Source organism: Struthio camelus, chromosome 2, assembly GCF_040807025.1.
Source record: "Struthio camelus isolate bStrCam1 chromosome 2, bStrCam1.hap1, whole genome shotgun sequence".
NCBI classification, from domain to species: Eukaryota; Metazoa; Chordata; class Aves; order Struthioniformes; family Struthionidae; genus Struthio; species Struthio camelus.
Genome location: NC_090943.1, coordinates 116,856,166 through 116,883,613, shown reverse-complemented (window position 1 = coordinate 116,883,613; position 27,448 = coordinate 116,856,166). Strand labels below are relative to the sequence as shown.

Below are 27,448 nucleotides of genomic sequence, written 5' to 3'. Positions count from 1 at the left end.
AAAGAACATGGATTTTCAGCATTTTTTTCATACAGAATAATTCATCTCTATAACATATCTAGCAGCATTCTGCATGTAAGTACCAGCAGTGCTTAACTGATTAATTATATTTATTATTGTTTCTCAAATTACTACACAACTTTTAGAAGTATGAGAACATTTATACTAATTACATTAAATCCCTATTGTGGCAACATATGGCAAGAAATAGGGTTGGCAGTGTCATGAGATTCTGAATGAGAGCGAGAGAATGAGTGATTCTGAAAAGAGAGGCTGAGGGAGATAAAATTGTGACTGAACCAGATACAAAAACAACCCCTTGCTAATAGAGTAGGTAAGTCAATCCGTTTGGTTAGGACCCAGTCCAGCACCCTTACTGAGCGCAGTGGGAACTGTGCTGGTGCAGTCAGTGAGCCACTCTTTCTGCAGCTTTCCCCTTACTCTATTCTTAGCCATCTTCTAAAACTCAGTTTTAACAGGTGTACATTTTGCAGATGTGCTACAAAATTAAATATGCACTATCTAGCCTCTTGTGTTTGAACAATACTGTTTGCATCACAAAAATGGGAATAAAATCTGGAAAATATTTCTAACAGCATCTTCGCACAAAGAAGATGAGAGAGAAAATTTGATGAAAGCCTGGTTTTCAAAGGAATGCCTGAAGCATGTAGCTAGAGGCAAGTTAACATTAGTTATAGTCCTTTGCAAGCCCTGTTTACATGTTTCCTCTATAGTCAAAGGGCTGTATGTATGTGCTGTAGAAATTATAAATGCCTACACAGTTTCTTTTATCTTTGTCTTTTATCTACCAACACGTGAATGTTACTTGAAGTTATGTTCAGAGATGTTTTAAGATCTCAAGCCTCTTTTTAATTGGAGGCAGTGTATAGAATTCATTTAGGCTGGAACCTGCCCCTTTCGGACAGTTGCAATCCTACCTGCAGTGGGCTCATAACTGAAGGAGGGAGAGAAATAGAGCGGAAAAACTTAGCTGGAGGGCCTGTGCACTTTGTGTTCATGCAGCGCCTGTCTGGATGGAGGCTCTGGGTGTGCAGGACGCGGGGCAGGAAGGACTGGCTGGGCCTGTATTTGTAAGGATGGTGATGCTGGGACTCCAACTTGCTTGTTGTGACAAACCCATTGACAGAAATAACAGGGATACAGGATCAGTTCTTATTTTTTCCTCTACCACATGGGGAAATGCCACTCAAATAATTTTAATTATTAAGTATAGCCTTTTTATTTGTGTGAGAAGAAGGGAAATTTACTCAAGGTAGAGTAACTTAAAGGCAGTTGTAATAACAAATATGGACACAATTACTGACACAAAGTAATTTTTCCTTCAAAAACTAAATGAATATTAAAAAAGCTGAAATATATTGCCCTGTGGCCATTTATTTTCCCCTCTGGAAACAAGTTCTAGTCTTGTCAATGACTGAATAAATTAACATATGATTTCCTTAAGTAAAAAAAGAGTCATCCAAAAATTCTACAGAACTACGACAAGAAGAGAAGCTACTTAATGCATTCTGAAGTTCCTCATTACTGAAGTTCTTACTAACATATTAGAAATTCCACATTCTCTTTCCTAACCCAGATGAAATGTAAATCAAAGGTATTTTATCACTTTAATTGGGGGTGTTTGTGTATGCATTATATGCAGATATATATATATATACATTAAGTGTCACTACTTAGCTGGTAGGTTTACCTTAAGCGGGTTTAATTTAACAGTTGGAGATGCATTATATAGTGTATTGCTTAAAATTTTATGGAGATTGGATATGCCATCTGTCTGTGCCAGACTCGTTGCATGATATGCCCAAATATGCATTCTTGCTACCTTTCATTTGTGCCACCAGCTCTGGTCTCAGTTTCATCTTGATTTTTCATACATTAATATTTGGCTTTTCTTTCCTTCCATTTCATCTTTTCCACCACTGCTTAATCCTTCCACCATCATGGCAGAAGAAGCTATCACTCCTACACTTATTACCTGTAAGTAACTTCTTTGTCATCAGAGACACACTTTCTGCCATGTTGTTCCATGCATAAGTAGTGAATGCTAATATTGAAAATTCCTTTATGAAAACTGAATTTTTAAAAAGTTGTACCAAGATAAAGATAACACCGTCAATAATTTAAAGAAATACTTAGTTTTATAGCTAGTTACAATGCCTTATACTGTGCATCAGAGTCCTTTGAATGTAGGTATGTTATGAATTTTCTTAACTCAAAAGTAGTAGGTACCATAAATATCACTATCATGTCTACAGGAAATTGTCATGCTTTCGTAACAATTTTCAGAACTTGTTTAGCAGTTTCTTTCTGAGTTCTGCTGAAAATATAGCATGGGTTAGACATGTACAAGTTCTTCCATTTGTTGCTGTGTGCGTATTACTACTTTTCCATTAAAACAGACTGTGTATAAATGATGTGAGTTATCATCACCTGGATGGATTTAAAAGGACACAGCACCAATACCCCAGGCAAAAAATGAAGGCAAGATGAAACGTAACTTTTAATAAAGATTGTTTTCATTTTGATCCTGTCCTTAGTAGTACCATTATATGATTCGTTATTTACCCAAAAGTTCCATTCACTGCTGTCAACAGGTGATGAACGAGAAGAGTTCTGCTGTGAATTTAGCAAATCCCTTTCAGAGACTTTTGCCTTTTCTCACTTTCCAGGTACAAGGAAGCCATAATAGTTTTTCAGTGTTAGGGGTCTTGTTTCATTGCAAAATGAGATGCATTGAAGCTTGTTAATCTTATTGGCCAGCAGCAAAAATCACCTGTGTAATAAATATCCAAACATTCTTCTATAGAATTTACAGAAAAAATGATAAATATTTTCCTAGTTCAAAATCTTATAAGCAGACATACTTCAGATGAATCAAAACAACCAAAGTTTAAACCTCTTAGTGATATTCCATAAGACTTCTAAATATATTTGAACTGTTCATTTACTTTGCAATTCAGATTTCATATTACAATATTTGGCACTTTACTTAGAGTGCAGTTTTTTAAACTGTTATTTGAGGCACTGTATTAATGTGAGGGTCAGAAAAAATTATCTCTTCCATAGATACAGTATTTCACAAGTTGTTTCTATTCCAGACTGCAACGAAAAGACCACATTTTCTATGAAATAGCCCCTTCAGAAAAACATTCAGTTTCAGACCATTTAAATGTTATTTTTAAAATGCCAGAGGAGTATAATATAGTAAGTCATATAGCATGTTGTTGCCATAATTACTAAATTTGTTTAAATTAATATTCTAATATCATTCATGTCTCAAGGCTAAGCCAAAACAACAAAATTGAAAAAAAGGAAACATCAAGTGAAACCCTTTCATTACTGAAAGATATTGAATTTTTCTCTTTTTCAAGTGACAATGGAAAACATGTCAACTGAAAGTTTCTATAAGCTTTATAAACAAGTTTTGTTCCCAGTTTTGCAGTCACAGAGAGCGTTAATAGTAGACGAAATAGGGCTCTCCCGACCCTTTGGGATGCTCTTACAATGACTTGCGGAAAAGACCTATCTTTTCATTAGTGTGACACAAATGTAGTAGCTTTGTAGTTTGGCTACATCAATTCTTCCAAAAGAAATTGTGCAATCTATGTATTATGTTGCTCCTTGTTTGGGGAAAAAAGGGAAGTGAGTTCCCACAAAGGAGCAGACAAAATCAGGCCGCGATATGAGCAAATATTTTGGACCAAATTGTCCACCTGTTTATGTGCCATGCAACTTCACTGAAATTGGTGGAGTTACACAGATCTGAGAGGAATGCAGATCTTATTCCAATTTTATTTTTAGCTGAGGAAGTTGGTGTGAATTATAAAACATTCTGTATTTTTAGAAGCATCATTTGAAATACTCTGCCATTGCTAATTTAGCATTTCTATACTGAGTATCATATTTAAGTTTACTGATTAGTCATTGTAAAAGCAGGCTGTGACATCCAACCAAGCATCTGTGCAGTAAAATAGTTATCATTGTCTTGTGTGCTGATTTCCTTATGTGCTGTGGGCTCCCTTTCCCTAGTAGACTGCAATCTCTGCCACCTCTAGAGCCATCCTAAATTAAAATTAAAAAAGAAAAAATTGGCAGATGCCTTGAGCTGCAAATGAATCATCAGAGGTGGACCTACAGCTGTGCGTATTTGGCAGAGAGCTATTCCATTTTGTCTTGTATTAGCTACTTAGCCAGTCCAGAGATGTTACAAAAAAGAACTTGAGTACTGCTGTTAGGAATTATACTTCTTGTTAATGGGCTTAAGTGCCTCTGCCAGAGCCGTTCCTCCCACTCTCCCTTTCCTGAGAACTGTTGTAGTCTATACCTTTCTCCTCAATCAGGTAGCAGATTTTTTGGTCTGGCGGTAGTCAGTCCTCTATGAGTTCTTTTGTTCTTAAGATCAGAGCAAATTTCATAATGCTCATTAACTCTGCAGCAGGTCTTTTCATTTAGCAGCATATTCTAGGTGGGAAAGAAGGCAGAATAGGGACGATGTCATTAACAATCTGCACTTGAAATGACTAGTGTTCCCAGCATGGCAGCCAGTGCTGACAGAACTTTGCTTTCTCCTGACACTTTTTTGATGGGCAAAACCCCAGTGACATTGGTCAGAGCAGGAAAAATACGTTCTAGTTTATTTTGTAACTGGTGGATGAACTAGGTGAGCCTGTAGTTCAGGTGAGAGTGAGCTCCAGTGTGCTGACCGTTTACTTTTATGTCTGAGATTTTCATTTTGACCAAGATTTAGACAGAGGCTTTGTCTGCCTTTGGAGATCATTAAGCATTAGCTAGAAGCTAGCGTAGCTGCATTCATGCAAACCTCAGCGACAGATAAAAAAAATGAGTGTTCATACTGTCTGAGTTTGTTCAAGATGGTGCACCCAGTAGAGCATTTGGGGAATTCATTTTACTTGAGGATTCAGCCTCAGATTCTGGTGCAGATAGTTGCAAATTGTAACTGTACAAGCTGCTTTCAAGAAAAGGCTTCATTACTTTGCTAGGAGTAAGATGTATGCCCAGTTAAAATAGAGAGTTGCACAGTTAGCTTTTATTGTTGTCTGTCATTTGAATTCAATGGTATGGTAGGATTATTATTGAAATTTACTCATGCAACAATGGTGCTGCACAGCAGTTAGTTATTCTATTTTTGTGTCTTATCACAAGTCATTTCAAGTTGTGCTAAAGCAGGGAATTGTGACACAGTTCTTTTCCCAGTATTCCTAGAACTATCAATCATACTGGGCTCTTAATGTTATCAAATCTAGCTGATACTGTCCATCCCAGCAGTAGTCATCTGGTTTGGTGTCTTAGGATAGGAGTGCATCACAGATGCACCCTCTGTACATAAATCTCTTTCAGGAATGCTAAAATAATGTAGAAAAATTACTAAAATGGACTGTATAGGACTAGAGGTCCTGTTGCCTGATGCAAATAGAAACATACCCTCTTTTTGGGCAAGCTTTTGATAGTTTGGGGCCCAGTTGAAGTGCTCTTTTACTATGTATTTAACTTTAGCTTTGGAGCCTGGGAGTTAATCCTAAGTTTAGTTATCTCTGTGTCTTTCTCTTCCCTAGCACGTTTTCAGTGCTGGCTTTTGGATCTCTGTACCGAGGCTTAACTTGTAGCTCATTCCCCTAGTCCCATTGTGATTGTCCTAGTACCTGTGGCAGAAAGCAGAAGCTTAGCAGATTTTCCAAAAGACCCTAACAGTCAGAGGGGTTTATTATTTTTTAATAATAACATTTGCAAAAGATCAATGGTATTTAAACTGTTAAGAATGACTTGGGGATAATTTTAGGAAATATGCAGTCATCCCATCCCATGTCAAACCTCTGCATCGGTTTGCAAATAGCTAGAGATGTTAGACGCAGTTCTGTATTCTCCACTGCAATTGCTCCTGAAGCTAGAATAAGCCCATCAGTTTGCTTTTTCCAGATAGAGGGCACACTGAACAGGAAAACATGAATGCATTTGAACTGTTTGAAATGTTTGATCTGTTAGACTAAGCTTGTGATCTCTTCTGAATCTTTAAATATGCATAGTTACATAGACTCGTATCATAGAAATATGTAACCCGCAATAAACGTGGGCTTCTGTAATTGTCATGTAAGCTGGACTCAAATGATTAGGGGATGTCCCATGAGTTCTGTGGCATCTGGCAAAGTCTGTAATGCCAATACTGAAATTTTTGGATAATCTGCAGTGCCCCAAATAGCAAGGAAGGTGTTCTAGTAAGTCCCCATAGCTGAAAAATACATTAGTGGGCTATGTGCCACATGCTTTGAGAACAGAGGTACAATATCTAACTTCCGTGCAGAGATAGTAAGTAATCTCAGAACTAAAGTTTTATTTTTAATTAAAATACACTACATGCTTATTGTTAAAAATCTTTCTGAAGTCATTATTTCTTATGCTAATTCCTTGTTCCTTCTGATTCTTTTGGATCTGATTGTATTGCTTTGTAGCCAAGGCTTATATATACATTCCCTACCATTTCTCCATAGAAAAAACATAAATAAACCTTAGCACTCAGACCACCAGTAAGTAAATCCCTTTTCTTTATTAGCTCTTTCTGAAGTTTTGTCAACACCCCAGGGCAGTGGCCTGCCTATATGAAATACCTTTCTCGAGCTACAAGAGATAAGATTACCAAAGTTACTCACGTGGAGGAATAGCTATGCTTTAGTTCATCTTTTCTAGGCATGTTTAGATACCCACTCCAAGTTATTTTTCCGATACTTACAAGTAGGAAATCCACAGTCATTTCTGAAGGTACCCGGACTTTTCAAGACCACATCAGCCCAGATGCATCGAGTGAGAAACCATAATCTGTAACATTCTGCAAGTTTGGGGTTTTTGAAATAAATGTGTACTACAGAGAGAGTGAGGGTGAGGTATCAGAAGTGATTGATTGCTATGCTGGTCACCCAATTACGGTCAGTTACAGTCCTTGCTCCCTCAGTGTCAAGCAGTTAATTTGCAGATGAGTTGAGGGTTTGGGGGTTTCCACTCCTTAAAGGAGCAGTTTCAGTTTACACTGCTCGTTTGCTGAAGGCAGGAGACATTTACTATGTAAACTTATACGACTAGAGGAAAAACAAATACTTAGGCAGTCCCTAGACTTGGTTCTTTCTGCATGGATAAAAGCTGTGTCTTGTTCTTCTGAACTAATACACAGGGATTTGAATTGAGTTCCGAGATTTTTTTCAGAAGTTGTGGATTCCATATATTCTTGTAGGGTAAGCCTGAAAGACTAACTTTATTGTAAATAAAACTGGGATATAGTCTATACATCCTGGAGGGGGAGAGAGGATATGTGTGTTAAAGAAGTTACCTCTCTATTTCAGTATTTATATTACTGTCCCATATTGATTCTGGTTCAGTTAGTGCCACCAGTTCAGCAGGATGGACCATCATCTCTATAAAATCATGGATTGGATTCGTTCTTCACTTAGCCTGTTGACGTTGTTTGTAGCTTCCTAAATATTTGGTTCCCAAGTCAATTATGCACATACAGTCCGCAGCACTGTGATTTTGCCATAAAGTACCATCACTGTTGAATTAGACTTTAAAAGAGGGTATAATAAGCTGAATCATTTTCATTCACTTTGCTTAAGGCTAAAATGGAATCTTCCTTGGGTAAAAGGTGCAATTTCTGCCTTTTTGACCCTGTTACGGCATTTCTGCGATTGTAGGTAGCTAAACACAAATTTCAATTGCTATCATTTTAAATATCCAAAGTGATAGGTACATCACTGGGATGCTGAGGATAAGATCCCGGAAATTTTTCCCTATTTCAGTATTAGTGTTTATTGTACGAGAGGGATAATGACACTGAAAACTTAACTCTTCCTAAGCCCAAAACATGCCGTGACACTTTGTGTGACTGTAAATCAGAGCAAATAGGCTATACTGCAACACATAACAGCAAAGAGGCTATACTGCATATTAAGACCACAACTCACTTGACAATTTATGTTGCTAAAGGCCTGGGGGTTTTTTGTAATAAATTGAGCTGTTAGTTTTCAGAGTGGTTTAATGAAATATTGAACCGAGCACCAGAAGGTGTCTGCAAAGGGTGGGACTACAAGGAACGATGTAGATGTTGCTTTGTACATATCTCAGCCTTGCAGAAGAAAAATGATTACAGGAAACTAGGTGGAAGAAATCACATGGTGAATCCAGCCTAGGAGTTCTTTGCTCTAGTATACCACAGGTTTAATCCCTTCTACTACTCAAATAAGAACAACTGTAATATGATGTTCCTGTCTGTTGAGAGACATCAGTGTAGGGCACTGAGGCATCGTATCCATTAGTATTGCGTTGGCTTCTCTGAGTAATTATATTTTGGTTTGAACTTCTTGTCTGTAATCTGTCATACAACCCCTGAATCCCGTGGGAGACTTCAGCTTCAACTGAAATACCTTTCTTAACCCTATCGGCAGGGTTTATAGCTAGATTAATGATAAACTGTCTCAAGGTAGCATCTATCCATTTTTTTCTTTGTTTCACAAGGAAAATATCTCATCTTGGCTCCTTTTCCTTCTCCTTCTCCCTTTCATTTCCTTTCTTCCCTACAGTATTCCTTGAGCTCCTTTAAAGTCTACACTGCCACCTCAAGATCCCTGGAGGGAAGAACAGTTGCTAGCCGTAGTGTCTAGCAGACCAAAGGCATCATTCATTTCCGGTTTTTCTTTCCGTCATTTTTCTTGGCCATTGTTTTCCTGCAGGGAAGTGCCTGACGTTGACATGGAAGGGTGAGAAAGCAGATCTCAGTTGCTTTCTTTTGCCTCCTTGGGTCACTCTGGCCCTCCACCTCCCTTTGGGAGACTCTGGGCAGGGATTCTCTCTGATCAGGGTTCTTCTCAGTTTCAAGGCAGTGGCCCAAATGCAAAGTGTAGCCAGCAAGATTGCATCAGCTGTGAAACTGAGACTCACAAGAACTAAGGAAGCAAGCAAAGTGAAAGGCCTGTGCCGTCTGCTTACGCATCAAACAAAGCCTGGCGTTTCATCTGTCCCAAATGCCCTGTTACAAAACAAAATATTTTGAAAGACTTATCATAGATATTAGAATCAAAGCTCTATTTCATTTACATCTATGCAAGAAAGGTTTCATTATTATTACTGCTATTATACTAGACTGAGCTACAGACAGAAATCTGCAGGACTGTCAGAAAAATCTTGCATAATTCTGGTTAGTTCCTGTGCAACCTGGCAGCAGCAGTGATCCAAATAAGAAGAGGTAGTAGCTGGAGTAGAGCAGAATTTTATAGGCTTATGCCAGAAGCTACCAGCTCCTGTCACTACTGAGCTGATGAACGTAAAGGAGCAAATCTATTTTTCTTTTCAGCAACTGAAGCTCAGTACCACTTCGGATGAGATTTCTCACACAAACCATGAATCTCTGAGATCCCTTAACGTGAGACATTGGACCAAATGCTTAGAGGTAGCTAAGCATTTGCTTAGTGCACCTGCAGAGGGAGTTAATTTCTCTCCTTTCTCACCCCCTGATTCCTCTGATCATGTGGACACAAGTTAGAGATGCCTCTCTGGCTTGTCCAAAGGAAAAGTAAAACCTTTTCTAGTCTATACATATCACCGTTGTAAGGGAATGGGAGGAACACGTGGTTTAGAGCTGTTACACGCTCGGGAGTCTGCCATTGCAAAATGATGGTGTGCTTTTCCTCCTGCATGGGGATGTCAGCAGCAAAAAGTAGAGCAGCCAGTATGGAGCTGGTCAACGTGTTTATATAGGATGCAATAGTATTTGCATGTTGGCTGCAGCAAGTAACAGTTTAGGCTACAGAGACATGTACAGCCTTTGCTTAAAAATGTGTATTTGATTATACTTTAGGCATAGACGAATGTGGTTTTGCATTTTATGGTCCTATTTGGTGGTTGTCACTGGAATTACGGCCTTCAAAGTGACTAGGTTTATGGCTCACAGTACGTTTTGAAAGGCAAATGAAATACTGAATGCTTCATATTTACTCGGATTTTAAGGTAACAATGTCATGTTCATGATGCTTCATAGAATAAGGTCCTGATCCTTAGCTGTTGTATCCACCTGTAACTGGTAGCGGAACTTTACTTTCTACTCACCAATGAGGAAAGAGTCATTTTTAATATTCTCCAGTTTCAGATTATAGAAAATATTTTAAATTAAGGAAAGAGGAGATGTTAGTAATAAGAGGGGGGAAATAGGGGTGTTAGTAAACCATCAGGGAGTACTTAATGTATGCTTAAGGAAAAAAAAAATAGAACAAGGTGCTGACTCTGGTTGCATGTAGAGTCTTAATACAGGCTCTCAGCAGGAGCTCCCAGCAGGAGTCAGGAATTTTTTTTGTTGTTGTTTTTTAAGGTACTGCAGTTTGGTCTCCCTTTTGTTGAAATTCAAAGCAGTGTAAATCCCTTTTGAGGCTGGAACACTGCCCACTGATGAAATGTTCTTGTCCAGTGCTTTATCCACAAACGGCTTTATCTAACATACTCTTTAAATCCTACCTTTGTTGTCTTCCTTCCAGCTTCTTTTTCTCTTTCTCTTCTTTTTTCTCTTTTCTAATCTTCAGTTCCAGGTCTGAGGCCTTCCTTCTTGTTCTACTGACCTTTCTGTTCTCATCTATGCTCTTTCTTTTCTTCCTCTCCTCCTTCCCTTTCCTCTAGCCTCTTTTTCCCACAGATACTGCGTTGTCTGTCCTGTCCTGAAAAATGTTTCTGTAAAATATCCTTCTTTTCATTCTCTCTCTGTGCTCTGCTTTATCTCCTGGGGCTTAATGCCCGCTGCCTTGTCATTCATTCTAACTCCACTCGCTCCCGACCATCTTTTTCCTCAGCCCATTTCAGATGGGTTCATGGCCCTTCACTAAGGCCTCCCTGGGAAAACCAAAACTTCTGTGGATTCTTCCCAGCCCGCCTGGAAAAGCAGTCACCTTTTCTTTGTCTTCTGAGGTGTTATTTGGAGCCCTCCAAGCTGCCCCCTGGAGCATTACTCTACAGGGGCACTCCAGGCCTTTAAATTGCAAACGGTTTCCTTCTATTTTAGAAAATGTGGGCAAGCATAAGGGAAAGTGGTGGAATAGCTGCAGAATGAGATAAAGGTAAAATAGATATGTGAAAAAGTGAATTCTTAAAATGTTAGAATGGTTTTTTCAAAGTCACACCTGCTGCCCCAACCTTACTTCATGACAGCTCTTCTCAGCTTCAGTAGAAGAGAGGTAGAGGCAAATCTTGAGAACTTCAGAATATCTTCCTGTTATTGGGTAAACTTTTTTTGTAATTCCTTTTTTTCTTTTTATTTACTGAAGGGCTGTTGCTTGGATAGTTAGTCTGTGGACGTATTTAACGTGTTAAAATGAAGGAAAGGCTGAGTTAAATGTATTTGTGATAAATTTTTGTGTTGGGATTATTTCTTATTTTTGTGGGAGAAGAGTGCTTTGTTTTTGCTGCCTCAGCTGTGTGCTTATCTAAAGCTGGATTTTGCTAAGGCTTTAAAAATATTCACCACCAGGTTGAAATCTACTATGCAATATTTTGCACCCAAAAAAGAAAGTTTTTATCTTAAGCAATTGCAAATGATGTTGCCATGGCAGTTCCAATGTAACATTAATTATTAGAAGCATACTCAAGCACCCGCAGTACTGTGTATTTACTTATGCTTCCTGTGTTAAGAGTAGCTTTTCATTTTATGATTGCCAGTTGCTCTCTGAATCATAGCCTTCACTTGTTTCTTTAATTTAAGAGAAAAAGGCATTAAACATAGATACTTCCTGAAAGTGTCTGCTGCATGAGGGCTTTAATTAAATCTACAAGTAAAGCTTTAAAAGAACAAGAATCAAATTAATTGCAACGAGGACCACGCATTTGTTTCTGTGACAGGCCTTCGCGTGTTAGAGAAAAGGCAATCTGTGTACCCTTATCTGAATTAGTAAACTCAATATCACTTTTCATTAGCATGGTAGGTCATTGCCATGGGTCTTCAGTGTGACACTCTTTACATGTTAGTGACCTCACAAATGGAGTCTGTTCCAACCAGTTTGCAGTAGTAGAAAGTTGTAAATCCATGAAGTGGAATAAGCTGTCCTTAGCTTTCTGCATGACTGGTTCTTGTGAGTTCCCCTCTAGATTGAGCTTCATAATTAGGCAGCAGCATAATTAAGACAAATTCAGTAAATGCAAATAGGGCAAAAGGATTTATAGCTGATTATGGTTGTTATATTGTACCTGAAATAAATTAATTTATAAGCATCATTATTAGTTGACTCTTCAGTGACATGGAGCCTAGAAGTAGAAAGTATTGTTCACAAAAAATGTTCATAGTTTACGTTAGTGAGTGCTAGTCCGTGCAGGTGTATTCACATTTACAAAGTGATGAAATACCATACATATTCCCACAGAAAGATTCAGTAGAAGTTGAATCTTTAGTTGTTTGGTGTATGATTGCTTTCATATTAGATGAGATTTTTAAGACTGTAAATATATTTTTCCGCCATAGTATAATGCAATGAAATCAGCACGGTCCCTAAAAGCATATCCTTAAAGAAAATGTCGTATTTACATCTGGTAATTTGACTAGACAGTGGAAAGCTTTGCTGCTTTAAAATTTTGGAATGTTAAAACCTATATCAAATGAGTAAAACAAAATGAGCATAACCATGTAAATTTGATTGCCTGAAACAAGGACTATTCTGGTATTTTGTGTGCATTCAGTTAGGTGCTGAATGCCCTTAATTCCCATTGACTTCAGCACCTTGCAGAATCTGGTCCCATGTTTGACTGTCTCAGCCATAAGAAGAAGCCTATTTCTCAGTGGTCATTTGCAGCATATACTTAACATTGCAAGATGTATATTCTGTGGCTCTCTGTAACAACCTTGGGAGCTGCTTTGCAGACAGAGAGTAATGGTTTCTACTTTAGTTGCTCACCTAATATGCAAAACAAGTTTAATTATATGCTGTCCAACCCTCCCCGCTACATATTTTTCTGCTTGCTCGTTCTGGGTGAAATACATACTGTCTACGTGCCAGGGTTGCTAGTAAGCGTACAGGGCCCCTGGAAGCATTTATGGCTAGTCTTGCCCTAAGCATGCATAATGTAGCTAAGTACTAATTAAAGGTTAAAGAATAGGAATCCATATTTTCCGTGCCTGCTGAATGGAGAAACGTGGTCTGTGGGAGGTCAGGTGCAGGTGCTACTTTCAGCTGGATAGAATTGCCCAGATCCTGCAGAATCAAACTATATGAGATTAAAATTCCAAATTTTCTCAAAGCATGGCAAAGAACTAATAAATCACTGTCCTGTATAGTGTAATGAATTAGCTGTATTTCTGTGTTTCATATAAATATGTATTGCTGCAAAGCATGCATGGATAGAATATTAATTTGATTTCATAAGGCACTTTCTTTTATTCTACACAGTGACTTCTGAAAATTATCTCTAGCCAGGTTGTACCTCTTGCCATTAAAGGAAAAGAGGGATATAGTGCTGACAAAGAAGGTAATCAAATCACTTCAGCAAGATTACGTCCCTCTTTCGGATCTCAATAATTGCTGATTAAAGTTGATTGCAGCAGGTTTTGATTACTTCTAAATGTTGCCATGACTGCTGCAAGGGATGTTAACTGGTCATTGGTGGAGCTGTGGTGGCAGAGAGAAAATTTGGCTGTTCAGTGGAAGCCTGCCTTGCAAGGCAACAGCTTTCTCAGAGTTTTTCTAATCTTAACATTTCTGCAAAACTTTTCACACCAGCACGGACTGTAACTTGGTGGCTCTTTGAAGTCATCATTCCAGAAATCCTAATGTTCAGTTCTTTCCTGTGGGCTTCATGCTGACATAAAAATTTAATAATAACAATTGCTTTTTAAATAAGCTTCAAAATAGGTTACAGGAAGAGCATGAGTCTAGGAACAAGGAGGTCCAGTTTATGCCACTAACTTACTGATGAGGGCTCTTAAACATTTTAGTGCCTTATTCTCCTCCTTTCTTAAATTCAGATTGCTTTTAATTACCGCAGAGGGATGATACCAGGACTGTTGGAGGTCTGATAATGAGAGGGGTAGTCTGATAATGAGGGAGGGAAGTACTTGAGGCTTCCTGTGCCGTTGCTTGGATTTGACAAAATTCAGTCTTCCATGTTTCTAAATAGAGAGCCAGCACTGCCTGAAAATATATGTTGTCTGAAAATTAGTACCTTGAAAATTAGTAATGGAGACATCACCAGCTAAGACAGGATTAACCACCTGTACTTGCAGAAACACGTTTACTTATGAGCAGCCCTTGCAGAACCATCAGGAGAGGTGTAAAGTCTGTTTTCTCTGGCAGTAGCTGCTTTGACACTTCAGTGGCTGCAGAGCTGCCTGCTTTCTCACAGCAGGAGTAATCAACATCTGAGCTTTACTGCTTGAACCCTTGTGCGTAAGGATTACTATTTGAGAATTAAGTATCATTATTTAAAACCCACCTACTGCAGTGGTAGGCTTCTTGGATAAAGGTGTGAAAACAGTACTATAGTAATAATGCAGTAATTTAGCATTTCATGATTTTCAGAAATGCATAAACAAAATCACTGAGTCTACTATACCACTTGCAGTCTAATAATTTGCTGTCTGATTGGAAGGAGTCAAATAGCCGTAGGGTGAAAATAAGATGGAAAAGGTCATATGATTAGATTAGCTGCATTCACACAGGCATTACTTACAAAGGATTTTTGCTATGATTAAAGAAGACCAACAGTAAGTCAAGCAAATAAGATCAAGTCAATGACCCTCAGAAAGGGAAGTTAACCTCAACAATAAATAAAAGGTTACTGTCCCCTACAAGCACTCGAAGACATGCAACTCTTGGTTAATCGTACTGTCACTTCAGGCTGTGGGCTCTGCTTGTAACTGCCATTCTGATTATTTATACAGGGTTAATATAGAATACTAAGTTATTATTACTAATACAGAATCCAAATATGATAACTTATTTTTCCCTTTTCTTCTAATTTGTGCTGCTTTTTAGTAACACAAGAAATGCTCACTGTAGTCCTAGTGCTCATCTCACCATTAGCCTGTTGAATTTGTCACTGTTTTGATATTCTGTTGTAAACAGACTCATCTGAGCAATGCTGTTTTCTGTATCACTTAATCTCCCATAGGTGTTTCTGATCCCTACGTTATTGTCTAGCGGCTTAAAAAATACTGACTATAGGTTAGCACTTTTGGCCATAGGCTTAATACTGTTTTTTTTCCTTTCATGCAGAATTTTGGGAGCTGAGTTTTCCTGTCTTTTTCTCCTGTGTGTGTCCTACCAGAGTCAGGGTCTGATGAAAAATTAGGCTAAACTTATAGTGTAGGATCTTCACAGTATATGTCTGTCTAGATTTTCCTTGCCTAGTCAAATGCAAGAGTAAAGTTTGTTTTGCATCATGCAGAGCAGGTTGCTAGAAATTAGTTTGCCGTGCCTAGTCAAATGCAAAAGATCTTAAGAAAATACCTTTATAATGATCTCATGAATGTCACAAACTCCCCACACAAGCTTTTAAAATGTCTTTTGTCCTATACTGTTTGAAATACTTTGTATCAGCTGTAAACAAAGTGAGCGTACTGACAAAACCCTTCTCAGAAGCCAACAAAACTCTTTCTGTGAAGAAACAGAAAATCATATCATAAAAGTAGCTAGCAGAAAGGAAATAATCAGCAGCAGTGCTGTGTTCTGCTTCTCCATGGAGAGGAAATGTAAGAACTGTAATATGGCCTGTAGAAACTCCATGGACTCAATGAGATCAAGGAGATACGGATGTAGCCTCCACAAAGCTCTGCTATGTTCCTTTAAGATCACTAGAAATGTGCACGTGTTTCCTTCGCTCCATGTAACGTTCACTTTATTTTGTGATTTTCAAAATGGGTGGGTGATTTTGAACGTCACTGAAATGTGCAGCTTCTCGGACTTTTCTGAAAACCTGTTTCATACATAACCCTGTATATACTCGGTGAGTTGCACTTAGAAATAATAAAAGATTACTCATGAATGATGAAATATCTACTTTCATAGTCGAATGAGTTGTCTTCCTTAGAGGCCTTTTTAATGTGAGTGAGGAAATCCAAATCATAGTTTACGTGTTTCTGTCTAATACTAAATTTAGGGTTTGGATTTTGTGAATCCATAGAAATGACACGCAAGACCTTTTCCTTTTTCTGGAGCAGTCCAGAAAGTTGTGATACCCTATAAAAGTCGTTTGATGTTATTCTAGGAACTGTGAATTTGCTTGAATGCACAACTATTCTGTCTTTCATTATGTGAAAGCCAAATAATGCCTGTATGTTGGAGTGACTAAGCAGGAAGGAGAATGCAGCAATAAAGTTTGTTGTCCTGGTTCGTAACTTCTGATTAGCTGCCAAAAGTTCAAAGTTAAGCTGGCCTGTCTTTATTTTCCCCACGTCTCACTGGCCTCCAGAGTACCAGTCATCTAGGATTTTTCTGTTGTGAGCTTCTCCATAAATATTCATGCAAATCCCGTCTGTTTGTGACAAAAGGAATCTCCATGCATATTAGCCATTTGTTGTCATTTTAGTAACTTCCATGTGCTCAGTTTCAATTTGCCTTTGGAAAACGTCCACCTTACGGATGTTACATTAGGCTATGGCAGAACTGCTTTGCCCATCTGAAGAAAGATAGTGATAAGTTTTTTTTTTAATTGCTTATTTTGCTGTCAGAGACTTAGCAGACAGTAGACCAAAACAACTATTTTAAAATATTGAGAGGCCAGACAGACTAGGTTGCATATTTAAAAGGGCAGTATATTTACAGAGAAACAAGAAATAATTAAAGGATTATTCAGGATTTACACCTTTTGGAATGGCGTCGTTCATTCACTAACAAGTAATCCTTGAGAAACTGGATTTAGATACTAAATAAACCTATTTCACTTGCTACTTCTTCATTGTCAACTAACAAAACGTTAATGCCAAAGTCCCTCCCGCTCTCTGCAAGCTGTTATTTTATTGCGTTCTGTCCTGCAGTGGTACCTTTGAGGAGAAAATCTTCTCTTTCCATGTCTATCCAAGGTCAGTAAGAAGGAGAATGCCAGTTTGTATCAGGCGCATGCAAGTCATTGTTCAGGAATGAAATGTTAAGGAGAGGTTGAATAGACCAGCAAATGTCCTAGAAGTTCAGATACGGTTAGTTTGCCCTTGCTTTAGCTAGTGAGAGTGATTTGACAGCTGTACTTTGTAGTTTCTTCCTTCTGGAGCATGTGATCTTGCTTTGATAGCAACCCTTAATCTATTATTAATGCAGTTGTATGTAGATCAAAACTAAAGATCCTTAGTCACATCAGAAAGTAATGCTAGTCTATTTTTATATCATTTGAGGATGTATCTGAAGTGAAGGAAATGAAGTGCCAGAGTACTAATGACAGGTATTTCACACCTCTGTTCTCTTTGCAAGCTGTAATCTGAAGCTCGGTAGGTGTGCGTGTACGTGTGGACTGCACAATAAACCTCCTCAGCTTTTTGTCCCAAGAACCAGTAAATAAGTGCCTCCTTTGAGTCTTTTCCCTGTGTTGGTTGTGAACTGCAGCTTTTTATCAAGCTTTGAAGGATAGAATTTGAAACTTATTTGGGTTGTTAAACCTTTAAGTGCCAGTGTTTTCATGATAGCCTGTATACCTCAGCTTTTCAAAATGAAGGTTGTTAATTTAGTCCTGTTACTTTCTCTAATAAGCCTTTTTTGCAGGTGATTGTAGGAATACTGCAGATTCCATTACGGTTCATGTTATGTTCGCTCTGAAATGGGCTTTTGGTGGGTTTAAGCCCATGTGACTAAGCAGTAAAATTTTGCTGCAGAAAGGCGCATGGCCTGCTACAACTTCACTTGGAACAGGCATTCCCTTCTCTGTTGTTCATGCTGGTTTTAGCTCAGGCAATATCTGCATGTATAATTTTTTTGAAGCAAGACATTCAGTCCTTTAAATTGCTGCCTTGTAACTCAACACTTACCTTTTGGGAAGACATTTTGGAAACCCCTGCTGGGGAGCCTCAAGAGTTTTAATTGTGCTTGTTAGAAGTCTCAAGACATAAGACACTTACAATAAAGCTTTCCAGCGTTATTGCAGGAGACACCTGAAGCAGCGTACACACATCACATAGTGGGACGTGAGACAGGTGCCTGTGAACTGATAATAGCCAAAGCGCCATGCCGTCCCGCTGAAGTTTTGATACCTTTTGGGAAGGCCAGTGCGACAGACCGTTATGTCCTCAGCCACAGCGTCCCTTCTGCAAGAACTCCATTGCAGGACAGGCAGGTGCTGCCATAGGCCCTAGTTTCCTGAGTATCTTAGATGACACATATCTCCAGTCCATGCCAGGAAAGCAAGGCCCCTGGGCTTTCAGATGGTCTCTTTTCATGTCACCAGGTGTCATGTCTTTTCATGACACCTGTCAGGGTGGGTAGCCGAGTGCAGGGGCGAGGAGCACCAAGACCACGAGGCTCTTCTGTTTAGCCGTAGGCTGGGAGACAGCTCTGTGCTTTGTCAAGAGAAGAACATGCCCCGGAAGGGTAGGCTGTGAGCTGACTGGGTACGGTTGGGACCCTGCAGCTAAGGGAAATACAAGTCCCAGGAGGCAAAGCAGAGAAAGAAAATGTCTGTGAGACTGAGGCAGTTCTTTCAGTAGAAGGAAAAGCATTGAAAGTCCTCAGCTGACGGTACCTCAGCTGCTGGCAAATTTCCCTCACAGCACAACACCCACAACTATCCATTTTAGCAGGGAAATAATTAGCTAATACCCCATGGATTAAAATTCTTGGTGATATAGCAGTAAAGGTATGCTGTGGGAGGAAAAGTAACGTGAATCCTTCTCCCCTTTGGCACAGTATCCTCACACCTTCTCCCAAAGCTGTGCCAGACAGGCAGCCTCCTGGTGTCGTTGAAGCGGAGGCAGGTGCAAGCAGGAACCTGAGACCTCTGATGCATTAGGGCCTTGCCATGGTACCAAAAGTTCCTGTTTATTCATATGACTTGAAAAGCTTTGCAGAAGCAGGTGGCTGAGGTCCACAGAAGCTTCAGGGGGGCCCACATTTGAAATGGCAGCTCTGTATTTTAGCCCATATCATAGTGCAGTGAGACATTTTGTTATTACCTTCCGCCTTCTCAAATCTAAGGGAAGGGGTCCAGCCAGCCAGCTCCACTACAAGACAGTGTCATATCTTTTCTTTTATTACTGACACTGGAAATTTTCCTGCAGTAGCTAATTTATCAGTGAAATATAGACATTTAAATGTGTCAACTGCGGTTTTTTTTCTTCCTGTATGCATCTTGGAGTTTATATACAGATGGCATTTTTATGCTTATATCTAATAGTTATTAAAATTTTCCTGTGCCTTATTTCTTTTGAATGTCTCTTTACTGAGCATGTCAGCTTTTCATCTCTGAAGCTAAAAATAAATGTTTGTACTGAAATCAGAAGAGACTGAAATTACGGGTTGATTCACAAATAGAAAAAAGAAATTACACAGCTTTCATTAATTATTCCATGGATACTTTTGTTTGTGGGAGTGGTGTATTGAGCATGTTTTTTTTTTCAATCCTGAAGAAAGTTAAGTAGCTGAACACATGAGATTAGAGAGAAACAAGCCAAAGTTGCACATTGCATTTACACACACAGTCACAGGAAATATCACTTTTTGTGTGACACTGAAAGAGGGAGTACGTATCCACAGCTGGAATTTTTGCTACCCTTCATTGTGGTGGCAGCAGCTGCCATTTTTCTATTCCGTAGCATTAAACCAACCCATAATTTTGCAGCAAATTCTGCCAGAAATGTGCATGTGAATACTGATACTCTATACTGAACTAGACCTCTAAATCTTTTTGTATTTCTGGGCAGCATGGAGAATGCAAAAGGAAAGGCATTTTCATGTCATTGTGGAATGATAACAGTACAAAATTATATTCTTCTGCCATTTTCAGGTGGCAAATGAGTTAATGAGGAGTGAGAAAGATGAGTAGTTCTCAAGTAAATAACACTGCATGGCCGCAAGGAAAGCAAAGTGCACTGTACTTTAGTTAGTCCTTTCAGTGATCCTGCACTTGAGGATGATGTTCATTTTTGGAAAATGCATTTTTCATATCATTACCTTGTTACACATGATAATAAGGTTAAAAGCCTGATATATGAATCAGCTTCCACAAGTTAAGTTGATGTAGCAGCATAAAAGGCTGCATTTCTATCACAGATTCCGTTGAGGATTGTAAAATGAATGAAGTCTCACAAAGAACATCAGAGACAAAGCTAGAGCAGAGTTCTGTATCTCTGTCTGCTATTCATAAAAAAAAATGTTTGAGCCAAATGTGCCCCACAGCCTTCAGCAGTTAAATGCTTGCCTTCTTGTTCATTTTTAATATATGTGTGGCTTGCAGATGCTGCCGTTCTTACACTCGATGCTCAATCTTCATCCAAATCCAAAAAGAGCACCGACTCCTGAGACAGAAAATTCTGGACTATAAAATACTGCACCTAACTATTATTTAGGAAAGTTCTTCCATTTTTCTCCATTCAGATAAATGCAGCCCTATTTCAGGCATCTAACGATTATTCTCACATATGCGATTATGTCAAGTAGGTCTAAGATAAACATATCAGAACTGCAAACGAAGATAATATTCAGCCAGATCTTCAGTAGGTTGCTTTTAGCCAGAAACAGACCTTCTTTTTGAAGGGCATATTAAATTGCAGAAAAGACAAATCCAACTTGAACAAGTTGTTAAGAAAAGCAACCTACCATGACAATTTTGTACTACTGGCTTGTTTTGACACCATTTTTCTTTTGATAACTGTCAGTGAATTCATGCTCACCTGATATTTACTTTCATTTTATAGTTGGCAGTTAAAAGGCTATTTCTGAAGTCAGGTGGCTGTATCTCATTTTCCAGCTGTACTGAGTCCCTATTCCTTACCCTTACTGTTTGCTAATCACCTCACTTCACTTTACAGACGTTCTCAATACTTAGTGATATGGTCAGGCTGCAGTATGTTTTCACAGAGATTATTTTTATGTTGCTTGGAAAACAGTTAATTGTTTGAAGACCGGTTACATAAATGGTATTTTCATAGCAAATATGTCTATATTTTCATGACAGCCACGTGGAAACTGAATTTTTAATACAATATTTTATTGGAGGGTTGGATGTCAGCAAACAGCACAAAAAAAAGCCTCCAAAATAAATGAATGTACAATGTTTCATGCACGTATGTAATACAACAGTCAACTATAAACAAGTAACATTGCAAAGAAGGATGCTTTCAATCTATTCCATAATGAACTACAAGGGCACAGTATGCCAGAAGAAAGTCTGGATCTACGCAAGCTCTTTTATGAATAGGCGCGCTCTTTGGCTTGTCTAAAGTAGCAATGGATATTTATTAGGTCTTATTTGTTGTGATCGTAGCAGAGGGGTGATTTATTGCCTATTCAGTCTGGCAGTAGCATAGGCAGGATGTAGGACTGCTGCAGCTGATGTGTTCCCAGGTATTCCCTCTGATGAGAGTCAATGCGCAGCTCCATTCCATGCCTGAATCATTGCGGTACTTTCTTCAAAAAGTTTATTCTATAGAAACGGTGCTCTCCCTGCACCGCAGTGTGCTAATGGCATGTACTTAGAGTGATATGGTGCAGAATGCTGCCACACTCAGATTGTTTTCTCTCATTTATAATATTTGAGCACTAAGAGATTCCAGGCTGGTCATGCTTTTTTTTTCTGTTCAAGTACATGCTTCATTTTGACCTAGGTACTAAAAGAAAGGGTCACTTTATTTTCCTCTATCCAATATAGATGTGTGTTTGTACTGCATGTATTTGAGTGCATCGCCAACCCTGGTAGACAAAGGTCCTGTTTCTGAAGGAAAGCAGATTTTCCTCAGTAGAACTGTACTAGTTTTTGACTACATCATTAACAAATCTTTGTTTTGAGCTTGGTCAGAACAAGACAAGTGTGTCTTAGGAGGATAGTTGTAGTAAACAGAAATGCAAGTGGACTTAGTTCTTTTTTTTTTTCTTTCCTGGGACAGAGGTACCAACTGTCTATAAGCTCCTACTAAATATCCAGACCTGTAGAGAGGAAACTCCTGAAAAGTCTTTTTAGAATTCTTCATTTACATATAGCCATGTATGTGATGAGTTTAGGCTGTTCCAAGCATTGGGAGTCTCAATAGATAAACAGACACGGATTCATTGAATAATTTAGGTTGGAAGGGACCTCACAGGCTATCTCATCTGACTCTCGTATATCATCTTATTGAAAGCACTGGGTCTGTTCTAGCAAAATGTCCTGAATACTCAGAAATGCCTTCGATAGCATTCAGAATCTGGCACAGTACATCAGGAAAGACAAAAGGTAGGAGCATCTGTGATACGTATTTTGTTAGCAGAACATCCTAGGATATTTAGAAATAGAGAAAGCAGGAAGTAACCTCACAGGTTTCTGGCATTCTGAATGACCTTCCAAATATTTGAATTACTTTTCGAATATCTGAACTTTTTGAGGTTTATCCCTCATAAACAATACCTTCAACCTTTACTTCTTCTGTTTAGTTTATGAGACGGTTATTGCTGCTGAGCACCGTCATCAGTTTACAGCTGAGTTGCAGGAAGTTTTTTTCACTAGGCGAATCACTGAAAATCTAGATACCTCGATCAGTTGTGTTACAACCGTACACCAAGCCCTCATTGAACATTAAAGAAAGCTCTTGTGCAAGCATGCTGGAAAGAACATCTTTGCATTCCTACATTTCTGTGCTGGGTCTGTGTTGAGTCAATGCTCTCCTCCAGAATAAATTAGATCATGCTGGCTACGTATTAACTGATGGGTAGGAACATGCATCTGGGAACATCTGGGCCCTGAACCCAGATCATTCCTTGTTTGTTGTCTCTGAAAATCAGGTCATGAGGGGTGAAGGGAATTACAGTGGTGCAATTCAGTATAGTTTCAAGGTATGCCCAGAGTGGATGCAAGGAGCCAGGACCCCAGAACTGTTTCTCAGTCTCCTGTTTCATCTGTAGCTGGTGTCAGCCCTGGATGGAAGTGGCTGATAGATGTTGTACTGGCATCCAGCTTTACACTAGGATAAAGACAAGACAAAACTTTCTAGCTCTACATTGTGTCAGACCCTCTGACACTGGGAAAATTATCTCATGGTTGATAGGACTGCCTAAATGATTTTGGAAAGCTAGAACATGGTTGTTCCCGATGCAATAAGTCCACTGCAGCACAGTTGGTATGCACATTAAAAGTAAACAATACGTTTGACATGTTCATTGTCAGGCTTATTGAATATTGTTGGGTGGATCTTGTGGCCTTTTGTAGGTGAGGGCCTGGAACCTGGTCAAGTTGGTCTATGCTCAAAGCCAGTCTGAACGCTAACTTTACAGTATCTTATTGCCCAAATAATAGGTATGTTGCACACAAATCTATCTCTTTGAATCAGAAAATAGTGAAAACCATTTTATCAGAATAAACTGAGCAAGGAAGATCTAGTGTACTGAATATTGTATCAAGATTATATCAGGCCTGATCTAAGATCCCAGACTCAAATTCTGCTCCTGATAAACCTTTGATTCAATGCTTAGTTACCCATCTTCTCAACATTTCACTTAAAACTTCAGTAAAAGTAGAAAAGGCAATAATGATCCCCTAGGCAACATTAGAAATCACAGATGATTCAACCATGGCAGGAAACGTGGTCCATATATTGTTTGTACCTAACCCAATAGTAACCATCATTTTTACAGGTCCTTAGTGTATGTCTGCTGTTATTTGTATTGTACTTTAAAGATATTTAGCTGTTACTATTGCAACACATGGATGCCTGATATGTGTTGAATTCTGTATGTCCTGAAAGGAGATTTTATAGCAAATAAATCTTTGTGTATGCATTTATTTTTTAAGCTTTGTTCTGGCAGCCTTAATCTGAAACTGGAGACAGTCCGAAATTTGAAGCAGCCATTCATTGCAACTGATAATAATATAACCGCATTATTTCTTGTTGAGCCTGAAGGTACTACTGGTCACTGCTCTGAAACCTTTATTTTTATGCGTAGAGGAAATTAGTCTCAAAAAGTACTCCAGGGCATATTTTGCTCTGCATTGGAAGTTGATATGCTCATAAATGTGTAATTTACATTGTGTTCTAGTAATATGTTAATGCTGAGTTCATAAGATTAATTGGGCCACATGCTGTCTTGTGATTCTGCTAATACGGTTTTGAGTAACATCAGCATTTTCAGTCTTTTAATTTGCAAATGACCCTTCCATGGCAATACATTATGTAACCAGACATCCCACATAAAGGTATTTTCAGGGTCAGTCTTCCAGGCTGTGCTGCAGGTTTTCTGCATCTTGACCTGTCTTCCCAATTTGCCCCTAAGTTGCTGTAAGCTTGTTAAATTAAAGAGCCACGTTAAAGACCTTTAAACGTAGCAGCACTAAAAATAAAATAAAATACTCAGCTCAACATTTTTCAGTAAATCATCTATAAAGGCATATCTCTGAGTACATGAAAGCCCTTTTTCCATTTTCCATCTGAGCCCCCAGACTTCGTAAACCAGGTCTTGATATTTTGTTCAAAATTAAATTGCAAAAGCTGTAAGAAATAATTGCTTGCTACTGCAGTTTGTGTAAAGTGATAAAAAATATTGAACATAATACATTGAAAAATTGAGATAGCTGCTGTACAATTAACTTTCAAAATAAAGAATGTGTAACTTAACTGGAATAAAGCCTTCACAGGAGCAGTTTTATTTTATTTTGAGGTTTTTATTTTTTGCAGCTCTCCAAGTCCAAATCAATATCCTGTAATTCCCCTAAAATACTTTTAAGATAGACTTGAGGTTAAAAATGTGTATACTTCAACATAGGCGAACCTCATTAGAATGTTTCTGTTAAAAGAAAACCGTAAGGGCCAGATTTCACTGGTACACTCCAGCTGCTTTGGGATACTTTGGAGATTCAAATCAGCCATTAACTGGACTTAACTATCCAGTTAAGTAAATTTAACGGCTATTTTCCACTGCCAGAGCAGAAAAATACAGCCAGAATGTATTGATCAAACACTTTTAAATAAGATATTTTAGAGGTAGAGCCTTTATGAACAGCTTTAGCTGTGATTCCCTTTGTGCGCTATGAAGTCAGTAGACGTAAAAGTCTGTACTCCTGGGAAGTAAGAAGAGAGCTTTCTGCTTGATACCTGGAAAAAAATAACCACCTTAATCATGCAAGGCCTAAATCATGCTCATCCAAACCCCTGTAGCCAGTCAACATGGGCACAAGACTCCTGAAAGTAGAACCAAACTTGAAACGTTCAGCTTTGGGAAGCAGATTTTTGAGGGCAGCTCTAGTCTGTTACGGTTAGACTCCGTTTTGGGTTTCTGTTTTACAGTATTACTAAATCACCAAACCCCCTTTGCTTGCTTATCTCAGGGAACAGTATTGCAGGAGACCTGAGGGTGGAGAGCTCTCACTAAAAGTCAGGGGTGATTGTAAATCTGCAATTCTCAGCTTTATGCTCTTAATGAGGGGGGGCGGGGGGGGAAGTAAGACAAAAAAAAATTTAACGGTAATAATATACTAAATTATATTCTAATATGATGCTATATGACCTTTTCTAAGAATAGAGCTTCTTGTCCTGACAAGGCAAGGCATTCATTTGATGCAGGAACACGCAGCATGTCTGGTGCCCGTTGATGAAGGGGCATTTAAGTACAACCTTGCACAGGAACTTGGGCAAATTGAAACCTTATATATGATCAGCATTGCTCAATTCATATTTTGTTTACGCCTACTACTGACCTGAGGACTGCATGTCTGCGAATCAATCATGTGTTTATGTTGAAATCTGTCACAGAGGGTTGTCCTCACTAAATTCTTAGTACGTATCCTTTGTTTGGAATAAATCATAGGAGGCAAGTAACATGACAGAGCTGTAAATAGTATCTGCCCATGCTCAATGAATCCCATCCCATTTAATCAAGATGGGCAGCCCAGTTTAACCTAAACTCTTTTCACTCATTTTCTAGTTTTAATTAAATTCTGCTGTAAATTTTGGTGACAATGAGTGAAATCTAAGTAGCAGGCTAAATGCTTAACCTGTTATCTGTATTCTACCTCCTCTTCGCTTTTATTAAGTACTATCTTATTATTAGTTGTGTGTTTGTAAGGTTTGGCCCACTTTGGGATTGCTTTCTGGGTGAACCAGCGAAAAAAAGCTTGTAAGAATGTAAAAACTTAGTGAAGTTAAAATGCATCAGATTTACCTGCTTGCGCAGTAGCCAAAGAATGGTCTCCGTCTCAGTTCGAACAGATAAGCACACCATTTATCCAGTCACAAAAATTCCTCATACAGAAAATCATACATTCTGTCTCTGTAGGCAGGCATCATGCTTTGCCAAATTGCATAAATCAGTACAAACCCGTGTGCACATTCTCATGAATGAAAATATTGCCACTGCTATATTGATTATCACAGCACATTAATTTCTAAGAACATAGGTGTCTAGGACTGGATGGTTTATCAAATCTGATCATTTTCTCAGGTAATTGTGTCATGAAATTGCTTCCGTAAATTTACCTACTTTAAAGTGTCCTTAGTTTTTAAGGTTTGTCCGTACTTGGACTACTTCAGTAGTCAGAAATATTTCCAGCACATGTCGTTCATAGACAATTTTTCTTCTGCCAGCACTGGTTTCTAATTATGTAGTTCTTTTAATCCCCGAGGTGTTAGTTGTAGACGGCAGATATGTAGTCCTTCTTCACTCTATGCAGACTTAATACGTCCACATATTTGAACTTGAGTTATATGTGGAACTCGTGTGCCTCTTTTGTGGCTTTTTTTTTTAATTCTCCTCTGTTAAATAAGATCTCTGTTCTTTGTAACCCAGAAGACTTTCTTTGCATCTGATCCAATATAAGTTAATTTTTTCTTGAAAGTGGCAAAGGAGGAGTCCAGATGAGGTCTTGCCAGTGCCTTTTACCCTGGCATTAATACTTCTCTCCTGGAAATGTCTTTCCTGATGCATCCTAGAATTGGATTTCCTTTTTTTAAGGCTGTATCATATTGACGGCTCATAATAATACTGTGGTAAATAATACATCCAGGTCTTTTACCTCTTCTGTCGTTTCCATATTATGAGCTCTCATCTTTTACCAGAAATTCTTGCTATTAGCAGTAGGCTTGTAACTTTGCACCGACTTTAGGACTTCAGATGGGAAGAAAGGACTATTTTCCAGCTGGGGCACTAGGCTTGCACAGCCAGTGTTAAATTTCTGGCTCTGCTAAAATCTTTCTGCGTTTTCTGGGGCAAGTCAGGCTTTCTGTTCCTCTGTACAATGGGAGAATATGATATTCTACATCAGAGTAGCAGTAGAAAGATATTTGCATTTCCTCTTAGCATTACTCAGA

The 27,448-nt window shown here is 38.6% G+C and overlaps 1 protein-coding gene across 14 annotated transcripts in view; it reads left to right on the top strand.

The window, feature by feature from the left end:
• PTPRM (protein tyrosine phosphatase receptor type M) overlaps positions 1–27,448 on the top strand; it is a 488,712-nt gene that overhangs the window by 336,343 nt on the left and 124,921 nt on the right. For 6 of the 14 annotated variants that reach the window (XM_068932226.1, XM_068932225.1, XM_068932228.1 and 3 more), the window contains one exon: positions 1,969–1,998. The exons of the other annotated variants lie outside the window; for them this stretch is intronic. In XM_068932226.1, the coding sequence (XP_068788327.1) occupies positions 1,969–1,998 (30 nt within the window). The remainder of the gene's footprint in view (positions 1–1,968; positions 1,999–27,448) is intronic. 14 annotated transcript variants of the gene reach the window in all.